General features: G+C 39.5%; 1 protein-coding gene across 1 annotated transcript in view; it reads right to left on the reverse strand.

Annotated features, from left to right (window-relative positions):
- Window positions 1-1,685: 1,685 nt before the first annotated feature.
- LOC109986235 (neurexophilin-2) overlaps window positions 1,686-20,368 on the reverse strand; it is a 44,020-nt gene continuing 25,337 nt past the window's right edge. The window contains exon 2 of the mRNA XM_020636790.3: window positions 1,686-4,485. Coding sequence (XP_020492446.1) covers window positions 3,667-4,485 — 819 coding nt within the window. The 3' untranslated portion in view covers window positions 1,686-3,666. The remainder of the gene's footprint in view (window positions 4,486-20,368) is intronic.

A 20,368-nucleotide genomic window follows, 5' to 3' on the forward strand; every position in this document is an offset into this window, starting at 1 on the left:
AGACTACAGTGAGTGAAAGCAGCCTTCACTTCTGCTTCACTTTTAGAATATGACAAGTCACATTCATACAATGAAAACATGGACGTAAGAAGGCCTATAAGACAGAACATATATTTAATGCATTTAAAGAAAATTAATTTTAACTTTTCAGTTAACAATTACACAGAGCGCAAAGTGGCACATTATTGTTTTGCCCTACCTTTAGATGTTTTAACCACTTTACTTTATAACCAAAGGCGCTGCTTGTCAATAGGCGAGGCAGTCAACTGCTTGGGGCCCCAGGCCAATTACAGTAGCTGCCCCAACAGGTTTGATAAACTTTAAATCTCCGCAGTCAAAATGTGCACATTTTGCTATGACAGTAAACCTCCCTAATGGGGCCCCATCTGACAGCACTCACTCGCATTGCCCTGCTCAGCATCTCATGTATTATTCCTGTGAAAACCAAATTTTGCTAATGAAAGTTACTGAAGGAAAATTAAGAGGAATTATCTGTCTGAGAGAGGAGCGTCGGGACACTGGCCAACATAATGGTGGTTGGAGGGGCCCATAATTAATTTTGCCAAGGGCCCCAACAGACTCTTGAATCACCACTGTTTATAACCTCTTTGTATGTTTGTATGTATTGTGCCCATATTTGTCAGATAAATGTAATGGAGTAAGAAGTACTCCCCCCCCTGTTTCATCTTGTATTGCGTTTCCTCCTAACCCATGAGTGTTTTATCTTGGTGACTAAGAGTATTAGGTGCTAATCATGAAACACAGTGTCCCTGGTTTTAGTAAAGTTGGTGCCCTTTTATGCATGGTGTACCCCTTCTTCTCTTCCCTGCATTTTCTGTTATCTATCTTCTGTTTACTGACTATTAAAGACATACATTGCCCCCAAAATACAAAAAAGTAATACTTTGTTATAAACAAATGATGAACAAATAGTTTTTAGGCATTTTGCCGTAATCAGTGATACATTCTGTGAAAAAAAGATACCAAGTTTTACATGTATCATTGTAGCCTATTGCTTTATGGATTTGGCAACTGTTGTGTGTTGTCATTAAAAGTTGCAGATACCATCTCACTCAATGTGTATCTGTAATAACATTAAAGAGACGTGGCACATTGCAATGTCAGTATATTTTACCTTATTTATAAATAGTTTTTCCAATTCACTGTCCTTTTTATGATGAGTAAGGAACACCTTAGATTAATGAAATGTACGCTCAAAATCTTGAGATGTTTTGTAACAATGATGACAGGATGGAGTGGTTGTTTAATTTCAATTTCAACTTTTGTTTTTAAAGTTTGGAAGAAATGTCAGGATGGTTTATTTTCATTATTATAATCATTGTCTACTTCTGGTCTTTGGTCTCTTTGTATTAAAAATAGTGTCTTGTAAGCCTGTTTTGGGTTGGGCATATTCTTTATGCATGACAGAAGAATCAAATAAAACTAATGAATCATCAATATTTTCCCACAAATAGGGTTCCATCATGTTTTTCCACCAAAGTAATGGACCCATTTTCACTAATCAAGCTTAGTATCCCAAATAAGCTGCTCTCATTACACTCCAGTGTCCTAAAGTCACCAGACTGTTGTGTATATACCACATTATTAATGTTTCTATACTGCTATGCTGTTGTGAGGTGTTATTCATCTTTGATACAAATGTTTTCACAAGGGTGTTAATATTTTATTGTTTATTAGATGTTTAAATCGTTGACTTATTTTGAATAAAATAATAAACCATGAACTATTTTCTTGTTAACTCCCTTAAAAATGCATGCTATGCAGTAGGATATCTTGCTTAATGGCGGAGATTTAGAATATAGTCATGTAAAATAATGTATTTATAAGTATTTACAGAAATTCTGGTAAATATACCTGGATAAACATTCATATGCAAAAATAATTAGTGTCACACACCAACAATTAACATGCATCAGAACCCTATACCGCCACACCCAAGGAGTGGATCACATATATATACAATGATCTGTCCAGAACAACTAGTGTGGTGATCCTTCACAAACCACTGTAGAGAACCCGTGTAACAAAGAGCAGAACTCAGAGGAATCTAGGTCTCTGCGCCTCCATCAATCTCTGTGCCTGGACTGTCCACAGCAACTTGTGTAAGATACATGGACCTCCCCGGACCTCCATCCCCGGTGTAATTGATCAAGAGCATAATAGGGTATTGAGCCAGGATGAGATGAAGATTCAATTAGCATCGACTGTGTGTTTTCTAATGAAATTCTGAGCACCATTATCGTCACATCAAAAGTGTGGAGAGCAAAAAGCCAAAGACTCTCCCCTGAGGGAGAAAAAAAGGGAGTTTGTGAGCGAGAAAGAAGAGAAACACTGAGTAAGTCAGAGGTGTATGATGTTTGTTTTTTTGGTTTAAAGAGGTGGGTGGGTGGATTAAACCTCTAATCCAGATGCAGATAAAACATTTTTGGCAGAAGTGAGTGACGCTATCCTGCTGCTTCACCTAGCCATAATCTCATATATTTGGCATAAAGGAAGAAAGGAAAAAGAGTAAATATTAAGTAGCTGAGATAATATCAGTGTCAGAAGTAAATACAGCATTCAATAAAATGTGAGAAAGCCTCCTGGAGGTTTAGGTGGAACTGACAAATGTTTTCTCAGATGTCTTGTATTTTCCTTGCTTGCATGATCAAACAAGCAACAATCTGTCTGCAGTATTACCTCCAATACAATAGTTATTTTCAGTTTCAGGGTAAATGTGATCAAAAATGATACCTCACTCGGATTCTATTAGCATAAATACAGGCTCCCTCAAAAGGAGTCATACACCACCCATCATCTTAAGAATGTTTCACGGTTGGGTTTCATGCTATAATTGAATCCATAACCAACTTCCCTTCAATATATTTCAGAAAATTAGACTTACATATCTTCACAGAGAGCTCGGGCATGAATTCCCAATCAGAGTGAAATGTAACTTTATTCATTAGTGTCCTAGCTGAGTAAGATAGATAGCATGAATATGCTGCCCAGCTTGTGCTCTTTGTGCTTCTGGCTCTGAACAAAAACATTCACAAATCAGTAAAAAAGACAGTTTAAGAGATTTTAATGTGCTTTTCGTACAGTATATTGTATGCATATCCAGCATAGCATTTCTCATACATATAACTCTCTTATATCCAGGGTTTGCAACTTAGAGCTGAGAGGATGATTAACAGTCAGCCTACCATAACATTAGGTCTGTCATACAGCGTCGGCACAGCACAGCCATTTGCCAGGCTTCTTCTGTAGTCAAAGGGCATAATTCTAAATCCAGCTGTTTTCAACCGAATTCCCCGAAATGCAAAAAATAAATAACACTGAGAAACCAATATCTAAAAACAGTAAGAGAGCTGAGGCTGAGTACAATATTTACAGAAAGAAGAAACAAAATAAATTAAAACAGAGGGTAACAAATACAAAGTTTGAAGGAAAGTCAGAGAAATCTGAAATATTCTAACCATCCTTAACTCTGATTATATTTGATTTAAATCCACAATTCACAGCAGTTCAGAGGCAAAAAAAAACTGTCCCCTGTTTCTTCATAGTAATCAATATGACTATCATTTCCTTCATTATCATTATAATAATCATCGTTGTAGTCATTAATATAGTCTCTATTTTTTGCTCTTCTCAGTTCAGTCTAATTTATCCTAAGTAAGGGTGCTCGCTTTGGAAGTTGTAGTCCGGACACACTTTTTGAACCAGCTTGTAGTCGATGCTAAAGAAAGAGATGAAGATGCAGATCACCTTGAAGGGTTTGGCACAGAGCCAGGCAGCATGAGACTGGGTGTGCTCCGTGAAGCAGGTCTGAGATGGATCATACAGGCAGGGTTTGGGCTTCTTGGATCTGTTGGTTTTCTCATACTCCACCCGACAGTTAAAGGTTTTTGTCTCTTTGTGGTCGACAGTGGCCTGCTGGGTCTCCTGGAGCTGGACTTCTTGTTGAGTGTGGGGGTGAAGCTGCTGCTGCTGAAGAACCTCAAACTCCACCACTTTAGTTGGCGGCACGATGCTGACCGAAACGTTTCCCAGGCTGGATGAGTTGTGCCGGAAATAAACGGTGAACGTCCCATTGATGTGGTCTACAATTTTCCCTGTTACCAATAAACTGAACTTCATGGTCTTGACATTAAAGTAGAAGTCCCCCCAGCCAAAGATCTTTTTGGTCTTCATGGCGGTCTTTAGCGAGGGTTTACGCTTGGAGCGGTACCCTGTCTGGTCTAGGAAGAGCGACTGGTTCCGGGCCGAGTCATACGGGTTGAAGAAACTGTAGGTGGGAGGCTTGGATTTCATTGGTGTCTGGTCGATGGAGGTGGAGAAGATGCGTGTTTGGTATGGAGGCTTAACAACTCCCCCTGTCGTTCCCCCTGCTGTGCCTCCACCCATGCCATATGGAAGAGTCTTCATCACAGACCCCACTGGGCCCAGATCTGAGAAATCCACCTGCTTCTCCAACCCTTGGACCTGGAGATAGAAAAACATATTTTACAATGGTGCAAAGACTGATACATTTACATTTTAAAATATTCTCAGAGACTGTGCAACCACACAAAAATAACAGCATCAGTTGTTTCAAATATGTGCAGTGCATTTTCCTATTTTTGACCTCGGCCTCCATAAAAAAAATTGAACTCTGGAAAAGTAATTTTTTGCAATGGATTCACAAAATCTGCAGAGGTTAGGCGTCAGGGAGGAGCGATTGATCAAGACTTTGCGATTTTTTTCCTGTATTTGACACAACAGCTTAAGGGAGACAGAACATTTGGGGAGAGCGTGAGGGATGACATGCACCAAATGGCGTCAGGACCAGGGAATTGATAATTCAACAAGAGCATCAAGGACGATAGCCTCTGTACATGGAGCATCTGCTCTACCAACTAAGCTAAAGCAGCACCCCTGGTTTCTGTCCTCACCATCAGTCAATGCTGTTTTTCTTTGACCAAGACTTTAACAAGTTGATTGCAACCATAAACATGAAGGTTCCTGACGTAAAGAACTTTTTTTTTTCAACACATACCATGATCTTTGATGTACCTTCAAGTCTTCATCTAGCCTACACCTATCCAAACCTTTATCACAGCACTATATCATGTTTGGGAAAGTGATCTGTTACTATTTAGGATGGTAATATCAAACTGTTTTGTCTGACTGTTACTGGCATCAAAAAACACTTGCTAAGGGAGGGCTGGCCCAAATTTCTATACTTATGTAAGATTTAAAATGTATGGATTCACCGATAAACTCCAACGCATACAGATTTTCTAAGGGTAAAAAAACAGAATTTCAAGTTAGGCAAACACTGTATGTTTTTTATGTAGCTTGCAGCGTTAGCTTTCCCGACTTGTTCTTTTCAACTCATTTGCAAACAAAATAAAATCCTAGGCGTTGTCAACACTACGTTCAGGTAATGGAAAGGTGCTTTTTTAAATCTAAATCTGTATTTTGGCAGCATACTAACTAGACTAATTGGTGACTGTTTTGATTTAATTAATCAACAACAAACCCAACAGGAATTTAACCCCAAATTGCAAGTAATTTGGGGTAAAAATCTAGGTAAAGCTGTCTGCCTGGCAGTTCAACATCCATGTAGCAGTTCCAGGGTTTCAAACCTTGGTTCAAGGACAATAAATAATAATACGATGATAAGATGTACTGTAATATCAGCCCCCTTCCTGAAAATGCAACCAGTTCTCTGTGTGGCCTCTTCAACTTCTTAGAGGGTATTTTATGTAGAAATTTACATTAGGTCTGGTCTAGTCTTATTATACCAACACAATTTTGTCCCAGTCGTATTTTACACACATAATCATAGTCTCAAATGTTGTACAGGTCACACTGCTGCAGAGATCTTCATTTCTCACATGATTTTATTTCCTTGAGCATCCAAATTGTTAGATGTTTCTGTGTTTCATCTCTTGAATCCGAGAAAACAAAACCATCTATTTTTGTTAACACACTTTAATTTTGTTGTCAGTCTTGTTCCGGAGAGAAAAACAACTCTGCATGTGAGGTAATGGATGTGAGCCTTTGTTAGTTCAGACAGCTTTCTGCCTTTAAGCCACAGTCGTGGTGCTTATTTACAGGGCTGATTGACTGGAAATCTTCCTCTGCTCTCTTTCATGTCTCATCAATCACATCACTGCCATGCTCCCATCCATATGCATACATGAACACACACGCACTTTTAAAAAACACACACTCAGGCACACAGACACATCAGCACACATGCAAACTTCAAGCTCAGAGCTGTCATGAAATGACAGTGAGAGGTATTGCAACTATCCAGAGGGGTTATATGTGTTTCCCCCGAGGATGCATTTGGATGGAGTTTAAAACAGTTCTTTGAGCCGATAAACAAACCAAACAACACAAAATAAATGAAGTCCGCATTTCAAAAACAAGCACAGGATCAGATCTTTGTGTCTACTCATGTTTCTGTCTCATTCCTTCACTTATATGCAGGGCAGTGGAACCGACAGGCTTGTTCCAAAGCTCTCCTCGTCTTTCATCAATCACAGAACCTAATAATAACTCCATATTGCAACAGTGCAGCGCTCAATACGGCTTCTAACGTGTTCAGTCATTCAATTAATGCATCTATGTCTGTTGGCCATTCATTAACATACCTGCAGAGGGCTGGTTTCTAAGTAGATTGATTGAGGGGAAAATAACTGAAAGTTTATTGACCACCGGAGGAATGAATTAGTAAAAAAAAAGAAAGGTGTTGATAAATGACCTGTGACTGGGATAATGACCCACTGAAGATTTTTAACAGACCCAGAGTAAATTTGCTGCCATGGCGAGAAATGTATGCTAGGGCAGTCCATTTGCTTTTTTAGAACTGCCAGATTTTAAAAATTTACGAATTTACGGCATTTACAAACTCCACCTCCTTGATAAAATAATTTATAAGAAACTTAAATCTTTGTAAAGATCTTTGAAAAGAAGGGAGGGACGGGACGGGACGGGACGGGACGGGACGGGATGGACAGGACAAAACAGGACAAAACAGGACAGGACAGGACAGGACAGGACAGGACAGGACAGGATAGAATAGGATAGGATAGGATAGGATAGGAAAGGATTGGAGGAAAGGACAGGACAGGACAGGACAGGACAGGACAGGACAGGACAGGACAGGACAGGACAGGACAGGACAGGATAGGATAGGATAGGATATGATAGGACAGGACAGGAAGAGTACAAGATAGGACAGACCAAGATAGGACAGGATGAGAAATGAAACTAAAATTCATGAAACATTTGTATTGGACTTGAATGCTGCACACAATGACTCTCACCATTATTAATAAATAAACAATCTTAAACAAAAAAATACTTCATACCACATTTGCACGTTGCCTACATTGCCCACATTCCGCATATATGTAAAATGAGAGATAAAAGATAGGAGCACAAGAACACAATGAAGCTATATATTGCACAACCACCAAAGCCACAAGAACCATTATTCACAATTTTGATTTTTGCAAGAGATAAAAAATTGGTTTAAAAGGGTTCACTTAGAATTGGGGTACTCTGTGTTGTCTGGCCCGAATCTCATTTTGCTCGACATGTCTGGGCTAACAACAGACATTACAACTCATTGAGCTGAATTGCCTACAAACAAAATAATGCATGAGAGGTTACGTCTCCTATTGTTTATGTTTTAAAAAAAAAAATTCACATGTATATATTTTTCTTGTATATTTTTTTAGGGGTTTGATTAAGGTAAAAAAAAAAAAGGCTATACCTATTGCTGCCAATTGGTATAGGTCGGGCCGATGCAGTGGTCTTGAAATTTTAAAGTCGCTGAATTAGTGATGTGACTGACTATGGCAGTGACAGGTAGGAATAAGCTACACTTGATGGCAGAAAAAACCCATCCAAATACGGACAGCAACAAACAGTGTGTACAGTGCATACAAGATAGGGACTTCCTGTGAATGCGCTGTCAGCAGTGCTGTCAGCTAGCTCTGTGTGTTGCCATCTGTCAAGCTAACACTCTGCTGGTGCAGTCCTAATCATTTCTCCTGCTGATGGCACACAGCTCGAACTAGCACCATCATCATAATCCTTAACCATCCTCAGTGGCAACATCACGGCGTGAACCTCCACCTAACCTTCAGGGTCAACTGTATGAAGCCCAGAAATGAGTTCATGATGGGGTCTGAGGTCAGCCTGGGTTTTTTTTAAGGGGGAACAAGCAACTGTACACAGTCAGCAGCTTTAACAAACATCGATCGAGTTCTGTGGCATAGAGAAAATAAATGCCAACAGAAGCCAATAAATAGACGGACCTGGTATTAGCATGAATATGAATTTTTTGCTGTGGACATTTAATCCATTTAACGGGTGAGGATTTGTTAGAAGAAATATCAGATATTTTCTCTTGACATGAAATCTATGAGTAATAGACTTTTTGCAAAATGGTGGATGTTTGCTATAAGGTCATACGAGGCTGCTTAAACCATCAAAAGATTCACAGTTTGAAAAAAAGAAAAGAGAAACAGAACCACACTTTTCTTTCTCCTCAGCCTCTCTTCAGTTTGGACTCGATATGTGAGAAGTAACTTTTGAAGCATTAGCCAGAGGGATGATGCTGGGGGGATGAAGAGGAGATGAGACAGAGTACACACAGGTGCACACACATAATCACACAGTAAACACATTATATTTACATGCAGAGCAGCTCTAATAAGACAGACCTGCAGATTAAAATGTAAAGAATGTTTGTAAGAAACATGCACCGACTGGTATTAATCAGCGACAAAAAAATGTAAAGCTGTTGTTTAAAAGCTTTTTCCTATGGCCAATATACTGTATGTTTGAAACCACATCCATCAGTTAAAGTCGCATAAATGATTTCAGCAAAGTGCTCAAAGTGCTCTGATGTTACCAACACATTGATGTCAAAGCTGGTTCACATTTGCCAATAAGCAATGAGCACAACGTGGGTCTAAGGCTGATTCAAATAAAGTTAGTTTTGCGGGTGGTTTGTCATATACCAAAGTACTGAACTGAATACAAGTACATGATCACTCACAACAAAGATCACATAAAAGATTGACGTTCATAACAGTAAATATAATTCTCCTCCTAAGGGGAACATAAATGTCTGCACTAAATGTCAAGTCAATCCATCTGATGGTTGTTGAAACATTTCATTAGTGCTAAGAGCTTTCATTAGATCTTCATTAACGCTTAGAACTAAAGTGAGCCTTGAGAGGAGAGAAGTCAAGGGAGCATGAATATAGCTATGGATGTATCCTGTGGGCACCATGAATATCTAAATGATAACAAAATGATGTCAAAAGTTGTCGAGATATTTAAATCTGGACAACAGATTGGCAGATAAGGCCAGAGCAACAAGGTTAAAAATCTTCATCTTATTTGGATCAGGTGAAATTTAAGGCAATGACACAAAATAGCTTTAAACAATTTTACATTGAAAATTAACCTGTCATGCTATGGGTTCCCTCTTGTGGCCGTTTTAGGCTCCCAAACCTCTAAAGTTCCTCACATATTGAAGCTGTATACACATGTCAACGAGGCATTAGTGTTTCCCCCATTCAGAAATGAAATTCCTGTTTGGTTGGATGCAGTAGAAGATGGAATGAGCATTGTGGTGGACTTATACATATGTATGATACAGACAACTCAATAAGAGCACAATCATAGGAGGAACAATCAAATTACAGAGCTTTGGAGATAGAGGGAGATAGTGAAGAAAATGTTATTAGTGGAGAAGTGGGATGAGCAGAGGAGAGTGTAAGGAGATCTTGTACATTTTCTAGGAATGGGGAACATTAATCATCTTTAACTTCATTTGGAGGTTCATATGAGCAAAAAAGCATTTTTAGTGGCTGCTTATAGGAGGGAGGAATATAACCTACCTGGAAGAACATGAAAGAATGAAATGTAGGGATTGTTCAATGAGGGGATTGTGATAGCAGATCAGACAGGAGGGGGAACATGAGTGACAGAGAAAAGAGAAGCACATAATCAGATAATAAGAGAGAGAGAGAGAGAGAGAGAGAGAAATGTAGTCACACTAACAGATGAATCAAGCAACCTTTGTAAGTGTGTAAAATACAGGAGAAAGAAACACACATAAATTCATGCCACACAAAGAGGCATATCATAGGGCTGGCAAGGGGTGGCACAACTTAAATCTGATTAGCCACCACAGGTGCTACCCCAATAAAAAATATTTCCTTTTTGATTCCAAAAGTAGGGAAGATTTAAAAACATTAAAAAACATGTACTTTGTTCAATATAGGGTCCATATTGTTAACTATGTGTGTATAATATGGTCTGGCCAAACCTCCAAGTTCCCATTAGGTTAGTCTTTATTCCCAAGGTGGGCCTAGCTTGATGAAACACCCGTGAAGGGGGGTGCAAACTTGATAACCCCAGTGATCTGTAGGTTCTTGCTACATATCTAGTATAGTATAGTAAGGCGGGGGGGCATAAGGGGTCATAAAGGAAATATAGTATCAGCATTGTCAATACCTGGAGCTTGCATGTATGGAGACTTTGTCTGTTGAAGGTGGTTTCGCTGGTTTGCGGTGGCCAATAAGGGTCATATGGGTGGTAAGGTCAATTATGAGTAGTCCAAAAGCATGAGGTCAGAATGTGAGGGGAGGGGGGATTCATCACTGAGGAATGCTTACTGCTCATCCTTCTTATTGGGGCACAAGTATTTTTTATTTTTTTCTATTATTATTTATTTTGCCTTATGAGCTAAAGTTTGGTCAGTAAAATTTGTATCTTTTGGGTAAAAGAAAATAATAAATAAAAAATCTCCTGTTTGAAGTGTTGCTTTGGCTCAGTAGGCAGAGCAGGCGTCCTGTATACAGAAACTACAGCCCTTGAGGCACTGACCACTGGTTTGACACCCGGCTGCTACCAATTGATGCAAGCCATCTCCCCACATTTACCATCTCTACAGATTTCCCTGTCAAATGAAGGTCAAAAGTTATAGAAAAAGACTTGTTTTCTTGTGCCTCACTTCCAGAGGGTTTTATAGCATACTTCCACTCCAGGCTGGGGGGTTAGAGACAGCACTTTATGTGAGAGACCCTCCACGTGAGTGCTCAAACGAAGTGGAAATGCATAGGGGAAGGGTATCGAGTTAGAGAAAGGTCTATAGACTGCATGAAGAACTTTACACCGTCTTATTAAATGAGAGGTCAGGTGAGCTACCAGTAAAACCTGATACATCATCTGCTACCACAATTAAGATCTCTTTTCATCATTAAGGAAACTCTGGATCAATGGAAGCACCTTTGTCTCTGCTCTCCCTTTCTTTCTCGTTCTCTCTCTCTGTCTATCAGGTAACTGATCATTTGCAGCTCACTCACTCTCACATTCTTCCATAACTTCCTCACCTCCTTCATAGTGAGGATCTTCAGGGGAAATGGATCTCACCCCCCCATCCCCCACTCCCTGAGGACTGATGAGAAGAAGAGAGCTGCTTGGCTTGGAGCTCTCTCCCTGGCTTGTTTCTTTGTTTAATTGGAGTTTTATTGGTAACAATCAATTCATTTCTATCTGTGCTCCAGGCTGCATTGATCTGCTGTCACAGAGAAAAGTTAAATGTACAGAACCCCTCCCAACACACTACAAACTGCAGCCTCTGATGCCAGCCACTGATAGTTTTTTTTTTGTTGTTTTCTGTTTCTACTACTCTACGTCTTGTTGTGATTAGACGTGGCGATGGCTTCTGTTTTTTTTATACATATACCTTTTTTACTTGAAAACTTAGAGACGACACAATCAATTTCTGAGCAGACACAATCAAGGATGAAATGTTGTTAAGATGAATACACTACACTTTTTTACTATAAAGTACTTTTTACCCTAAATGCTCCTTCATCATTTCTTCCATTCTTAGATATAAATAACATAAATCTGTTCAATGTTCTGGTGGAAAAGTTAAACTTTCAAGTTAAAAGAGATGCCATATTATAGTCTTTAAAGATGAAATGTGACAAGACCCTGAAATTAGATTTTTTTTAAAAATTGATTTATTCAAGTATAGCGCCTTGAGATGAGGCATCTCATTTTCAAGGAGCTCTTAACACAAATACAAAGTAATACACAAATATACAAATATCGTGATTTCATTCATTGTCGGCCTGAATGGGCTGGGACATCCAACGCATGCTGTGGAGAGTGGAATGGGTTTGCTCACTGATGGACACTGAAGGTGTGTTTCAACTGATGAATCATTTTCTTAAACTCAAGTACTGCACATAAATAGCTGCCTTAACAGTAGTATTTATATGTAATAATATAAAAGCAAATGACATCCACCCTAACCCTAACCCTATACCAGTGAAAACCACCAACAGCATATATTAACTTGTTTTACCAATATTTCAAATGATCCACATAACGCCACATGACATGTGAAAAGGTTATGCAGGAAGATATGAAGGTGAAGAACAGACAAAGCCTCTAAACCAGACATTTGGCTTGTCACTATGTTTGAGTGTCTCAGGTTGAAAAGGGTAAGGGGTCAGAAATTAAGACCTCCAGGAAGAGATTTAAGAACAGGCAATACCTGCATGGAAAGGAGACAGTTAAGGTTATTTTGGGCATCTACAGCTGTTGTGACATAACAGACACATCTCAATGGGCTCTCAGGACAGACCTGTAGATGTCATCCCAGAAATTATACATCCCAACTGCCTTAGGAATTAACTGGAAATGTAGAATGTTAATGCCTCGTCTACATTGCTAAACCTGCCATCACCAAAACCTGGATCTGAATAAGCAAAGAAAACAGATGGACAGACGTCTTTGGACTAAGCTGTGAACTGTCACTTAAGATATGATGTAAGTGAATCTAGAAATTAGGTAAAAGGATATATCATAATCATTTATCACATACTGTTTCTCTTATGATTAAATTATTGTGAGGTAAATAAGACAGAGAAATATCATATTAAATTGTAAAACATATAAGTGCTCCTGTGGCTCATATATATTCCATATTTGCAACAGTGACTCTGCTCTGTTCTGACAACGATCATATAATAATAATGAAAAAGAAAATTTTTCTTCCTTCTTCTAAAAAAAAAAGGAAGAACTAAAAATGACATTTAATTACAAAAAGCAAAATAAAGCCAGGAGGAAAAAAGATAAACCAGTGGGGGGAAAATGGAGAGAGAGAGAGAGAGAGAGAGAGAGAGAGAAAGTAAGAGTAAAAAATAGAAAAAGAAAAGGCAGTAAAAGCGATTTCGCAGTCCAGTGGTGTCGCTGGATTATCATGAAAATGAAAGCTACTGAGTCAGGGAGTATCAGGGAGCAAGGAAATGGAGCTGAGACAGATAACAATGTAAGGGAGGAGAAGAAAACGAATAAGAGAACTAGTGTAGAGAAAGCACAGAGCTCTGTAAGACAATATAAAAAAGAAAGTCCAAAGAAAGAGAGAGAAAAGGTAAAAAGACAATATATATACGGCACGCAGTGAGATTATGAGTGCAATAAGCCAAAAAATGAGAATCACTTCACCCCATAGAGAATAATCAGGGGTTTCTCGAGAAGTAATATCTGTAATATTGTTTCAAGAAGACTGGCTCAGCTCCCAAATAATTTTTGGTTAAAAAAGGAATGAAGTCTTCTTTTCCTCATGTGTCAGGCAAAATGTAAAAATGTATCCCGGTTGAACATGAGCAGAAGTTTAATAAAGTACAGAGGTTGGACTTTCTGCATATTTTTGTAGCATTTACAGTAAATTTAAGCTTCATCTAAGCCTTGTTTGGATCAAGATTTAATGAACGAGAGATAGGAAGTGAGTAGGCTGAAAGACGGAAAGATGAAGAAAACAAAGAACAAGTGCTGTCTGCCATTTGCAGTCGACATAAGAGGATTTATGAAGTTATTGTGTGCCGGCTTAAGTGTTATATGCCGACAATATTGCAACATGCAGATGCCACTATGATTGGACTCAGAGGGGAAATGTAGAAATCCCTGGTTGTAGCATGTGAACAGCAGCATGTGCAATTAAATAAAAAAAAGGTAGCAAAACAAACCTTGATGGGAATCATTTGTGTGGCATTACTTTGTCACTTGGACACTCGTTGAGGTTCTGAATAGTTTAATGCTACCTGTAATTTTCTTTACAAAGCTTCATGTTCATCAGTGAGCATATTTAAGAAACCGTGAACAAGGGCCAGAGAAGTTCTTCCTAACTATTGCACGTCAAATTGAAGGAGACAACTGTTGAGTTTTGTTTTTGTGTTTTAGCTTTTGTTTATGCGGTGGCAGAGAGTCTGCATCAGAGACTCAGGTGAAACAGAGAAGTCAGTAGAAGTCAGACAGGTGGAGAGACAATACACCACTGCTATAAAGGATTTATACACCTTCCTTTCCTTTAGTATTACAAAGCAAATCTAGTCACGTTTCTAGAGCAATAGATCACAATTTTGGGAAATATGGTGATTTGCTATCATGCAGAGTGAGATCATTAAATCCATTTGACAACCAAATCAATTGGGTAAAATTAGGCTACAATATATATGTAGCTGGTTATCTTATCTTAGCATTGTTGCATTCTTACAGAAAACAGGTGGAAATGTGCAGCCTGGCTGTGTTGCTATGATTAGCTTTAATGTCCCAAAAGCTTCACGACCAGAAAGCATTTGTTCGAGGGAAATTCTACATAATGTCTGGTCCACACTGGTTACCTGAGTAGTGCATGTGTGTTGAAACTCTGTGGTTTGCTTGGTTTTCATCCCAGTGCCCATGTTGATAGGTTAGAGCAGCTAAAACCACAGAGAAAAGAGTGAGTGACTTCAACCCAATTCTGATCTTCTACAGTAACTTCGGTGCCTTGGCCTGTCAAAGTACATGTTTAAAAAATGGTTGCAGTTTGGTTAGGTTTAGGAACCCTAATGACTTACAGAGCATTTAGTTACCAAATCACTTGGTTCCTCAATCGTTCTGATTCACTTTTTTTGTCTACATCTGTAAATTTGTCTACATCTGTAAATTTTGTAATTACTGTACATAGCACAGACTCTTGCACTTTCTGCTTATTTGCACTTCTGGTGAGATGCCAAACCTCATTTCGTTACTCTATACTTGTATATGTGTAATGACAATAAAGTTGAATCTCATCTCATCATCTCATCTCATATGTTCAGAGACATATGATGGTTTGTGTTAAAATAAGTCAGTGTTTGATTTAGTTTTTTCTCGGAAAGCATAAACAGTGGTTTGATCACAGCCATTCACAGAACAATATGTCAGAACGAGCTGAACATTATAACCCTAACATATAAAAACATGTAGACTTGCTCTGTCTGAATCGCACAAAGTTAACCAACTCTCGCCTTTAAAACTCATTAAATATGGTTTTATATTGGGATTGTTTAATCAGTAAAACAAAACACAAAAGTATGTGTAAAATAAATAGTTGTAGTTTTACTGAGTGTTATGACTATTTTCTCTGAGCAGAAATGTCTTGATGTCTCCTCTTGTTGCCAAGAGTTAAACACTAGTTTAGCTACAATATCTTTTGTTTTTATTCTTGGTTCAGGCAACTTGCTGCTTAGTTTAGCTGTATATTTAAAGGACAGATGCAAGAGTTTTATAGATTTTTTCATCCAATGTCCTGCACAAAAGAAGGAAGTATATTTACAAAAAGCCTCACTATTCCTTAAAAGGCCTATTTTCTTGGTATTGAGGTCCCATAATACTGCTCTGGATCTCCCGCAAAAAAAAAAATCAACTTAGGAATTGAATTGCCATCATCTAACAATCCATTTTTAAGTCCATTAATCCATTTATGTTTACACCCTAAGCACCTCCTTCCTTTGGATCAAGAGTTAAACCTGCCCACACTGCCACACAGGGCTGTCCAGTGTACATTTGGATTACATTTAAGTGAGTCACATGCTTAAAAGGAACAAGACCAGCTACAGCCAAAAACTTGAGGAAAGACAACAGGTTGTTTTTGTCCTGGAAAAAGGTGCTAATACAGCCTAATAAAGATAATAAAGAAAATAAAGAAAAGTAATGTACTAACATAGATTGACTGCATCAACCAGACCACACCACTCGTGTTATAACAACGTTTTAAAGGAGGGGATGATGGAAACCTGTTTGACAATACTGACCTTAGGACAGTGCATTGAAGGATGGACCGCTGCTTAATAAACACACAATGCTGTCAGCACCAGTTCCAGCATTGAGAAAGTTTCAATTCATTAATGTTTTAATGGAATACACACCACCAATAGTTGTCTGAAATTGTATTTTAATGCTATATCCATGTGTCATGATAGTATGAGATCTGCAGCGCAGTCACCAAATAAAGGATGATATCAGCCAAAAATGTTCAAACATGTTGCCCAAACCACTGCATAAAACACAAGTGTTTTCCCAAAAAATAAACAAGCCATGTTGTTGAAGATATCTCCATGAAGACATTAAAAACTTCCAGCAAGAAAACCTGGAGCAGTTTCAGACTGACTAAATGCAATTTTCCTGCTCTGGATATTATGTATCTGAGTGGATATCCCACGTTTAACATGTATTTTGTCTATGTTAATAGGTAAGAATATTGTGTTATTGAAGCACCTATTGCTGAAAATGTTGACTTTTCTAGATTGACCTTTAAAAACAAGACTTAAATGGACATCTTATTTTTTAGAATAGAAGCAAAATATAAGCAAAGGGAAGCCAGTAACAGGTACCTTGTAATGTGTAAGAGGATGTGTTAGATTCAAATATAAGGGTGGTAATGGTAACATTTTGTGTTTAAATAACTTAAAATTACAATAGATAGAAGATATTTTGCCTTTACCTATAATCAAAAATCAGTCTTTTAAAATAAGTTTCCAAACAGGACTTTGAGCACACAGCCAGTGTTTGTTGTCCTGCATTGAACTTCTCCCTGTGTTGTCTGCAGAGAGGTAGACAGAGAAGGGAGAGAATACAAACTGCAGTATGCTTTATCTATAAAGTCATTAGAAGATTTTGCTCTCTGGAGCCTGACTTCAGTGGCCCATAGATCAACTGTGTGCAGCAGTCCAACCTTGTTCCTCCTATCTTACTGATCACATCAGATCAGCATGCTGGATTGTTTTTTCCTGGCTGGCTGGCTGGCTGGGTAGGTGGGTGGCTGGGTGGGCATACTTCCCACTTGTCTCCAGTGATGCCATGGCACCTGATCAATCACCCAAGGCAACTCATCGGGGACCCATCGAAGAGAAAGGGCGGGACGAAAAAAGAGGAGAGAGAGAGAGTGTCTCGTTTGCATGCAGGATGGCAGGCAATGCATCAAAAGATGACAGCGATCCCATTCTTCCTTAAATAAGAGTGGTGAGACTCCGGCTGGCTGTGCCTTAACTTTAATCATTCATCTAAATAACTGTTCCAGAAGTCTGCGACTGGAGGGGGCCTGCAGCGCCAAGCAGGCTGCCATGGGCGTGGGGGAGTATGAAAACTGACGTTGCGCTCCTGCTTTTCTCATTTGTAAATGTGTAAACATATATTTAAGTCAGATTGCAGAAGCAACAAAGCGCTTGTACTCAACACCCACAATCCTCCCCACACACTCTCTCTTTCTTTCTCTTGTATGTTTATGTATTGAAAGGGTTTCAATTCATAGAGGTTAGACTAAGCAACAAAAAAAAAAAAGGCTGGAAAAGAGGTGCAGGGTACTTGGGTTCTGGCAGCCTGAGTGACGTGTTGAGCAGCTAAGTGACAGTGATTGATGCCCTTGGTGTTCGCAACTTATCAAGCGCATATACACACTCACTTGTCAGACAGACAAACAGCACAAACATTTGAGACAAATAAGGAAAAAATAAACACAAGGGAATGATAAAAAAAAAGATGGTGAAAAAAAAAAAAATCTGCATAGTGAATAAATGAGATAAGAGAAGGAGGGAGAAGCGCACATTCCCAGCGGGTGAAACGGAGCCCAGGAGACGTCAGTGGGGAGGGATGCAGGGACACATGGGCCTGTGACGACTCCGACAAGTCACCGAGGCGGCAAAATAAAGCCTGGCTTCCTCAGATTTGTTTCCAGCGCTCATCAGTAGGAGAGCTGGATGACGGATGGACTGGCGCTGGGCTCAACGCGAGCGTGTCAAAGTTACTCACCATAATAAAGACCTGCTCGTTTCTCCTCAATTCGCTTCCTCTTTTTACACAGCCACCTGCGCTCCCACTGCCTGAAACCCATTTCATTTTATTCTGCCTTTGTGTCTTCCTCCACCCCTTTACTCTATCCTTTACTTTAATCAAATCTCTCATTTGCCTTTAAGCTCCCTATTTCTTCTTTTTTTTCTTTCATCCTCCCTTTATTCCTCCTTCTTGCTTCTTTAAGGTCTTTACCATCCAACCATCCACAACTTTAACATGACTACAGTTGTTGTCCAGCGCTGGCTAAAGGGTTCCCTCTTTTTCATTCATCTTTCTCTTCTTCCTCTAAATCTGCAACCTTTCCTAGTCACCCATCCTTCCTTCCCTCAAACGACCCATTCATGACTTACAGTAACAGATCTAAGACCTTAGACGCAGACTGTGTGTAGGAAGTAGACATATAGCCTTACACATTGGATAAAGTTTAAAGGCTGGTCTGAAAAGTTTGGCCAATAGAACCTTAAACCAGCATTTATTTGAAAAGCCGGAGAGGGGGAAGCCACTAGTTGCAAAAAGAAGTCTGATGGCACAAACATGAGCTGCTGACATGCATTAATGGAGAGATGTCAGAGTGAGAGGGGCTGGACAGCAGTTGGGAGTTAGGCAGTGCTCAGAAAGAAAACTGGCACCTCTCCAGCTACCAGGCCAATTTCCAGACTTGGTTCATATCTGGACTTGAACCAGCAACTCTCTGGTGCCCAATCCAAGTCCTTACAAATTGAGCAAAAGCCGTGCCTGCTGTATGTATTATCTGTTGTCCCCTCATTTTGCATCCTCTCTTTCTTTCCTTCCGTGTTTCCTCTCCATTTAGGAATGTGACAATACTAGTTACAACTACCTCCTGATGCCCTATTTCATGGGAAAAACATGTCCACCTATTCACCCAGTAACAACAGCTGTAACTTTCTCTTGATATTTTTTGATACAATGTAATGTCAGCCCCTCATTCTTAATTACACCTCTTGGAATTGTCCCTTTCCAATTCCCTTCCATCCTGCTACACAGTCCCATGCCTTCCAGTCTCTCTCCCAGCTGTGGGAGTCACGCGACTTTAAGGATGTAATAGGTTGATTAGGCAAAGATGAAAAGACTTTGCGTTTCAGTGTCTACTTGTTCCCTGCTGTGACGAATTCTTTCTCTCTTTGCGTTTGGGGCCTTAGCGAAATGTGAGGTCTGAGCAGGGGCAGAGTGGGGGCTTAATGTAGGCAAAGCTCAAAACTACAAGGGGATGCAAGGTTCTCCGACTTGGGGCAGACTGTCTAAACTGGGGCTGATGGCAGAGTTAATTGGAGAGAAAAACAGTGGGTGGTGCCAATGAATACAACCCCTTAGAGATGCTGACAGCAGGGCACAGCGACATTCCCCCTGTGTGCTTCAAGGTTATGCGCACACATGGAAACACACACCTGCTACTGAGGCTGAAAAAATGATATCTGTGTAGTATTATTTGCATAGAAAGCACAGGATTAGCTAAATGTTAAATTCATACTGGACCCGTGATTTTATTACAGTACATGGAAAATACAACAGGCAAGAGAGATGACAAAAAGACAACCCACACACATTATAACACACAATATAAGGTAAGTTATCTCCTCTCCTGCCTTCTGGATGCCTTTGCCAGCGTATAAATCACCCGGCTTCAAGGACACAGCATCAGGACCCCTAACTGGGATCTTTCACATCCACCATCTGGACACAGAAAAGCAGAATGCTGACCAGCGGCCCTGCTCTTATTCTGTTCCTCAGGATGGGCCACAAGACGGGAGGGGGGGATGGTGGGTTTATACAGTAGATAGAAACCTAATCAATCCAAAAACTGCTAAGTTTGGACAGGACTTCATCAAAAAAAAACCCTCTCTGGAGATTGAGAGAGGCTGAATATTGCAAGAATGATGCGGTGAAAGGGAATGAATGAGAGACAAAGGTTGGGAGTAAGAAAAAGAAAGAGAGAGCCTGTCAGTGTCTCTGCTCGTCCAGAACTGTCCGAAATATTCATTCACACACTCCCACTGTCTCTCTTTTCTCTATCCTCCTCTAGACTCATAGTTCTTCCATCATTCAACTTGGTTTCACACTTGGAGACCTAATATAGAATTAGATGTGAACAAAATACACAGTAAAGGATTGTCTCTCTGCAGACAATAATGTCCACAGAGGGTTTTTTATATCATGTAAT

The sequence above is a fragment of the Labrus bergylta genome, chromosome 5 (assembly GCF_963930695.1).
Source record: "Labrus bergylta chromosome 5, fLabBer1.1, whole genome shotgun sequence".
Classification (NCBI taxonomy): domain Eukaryota; kingdom Metazoa; phylum Chordata; class Actinopteri; order Labriformes; family Labridae; genus Labrus; species Labrus bergylta.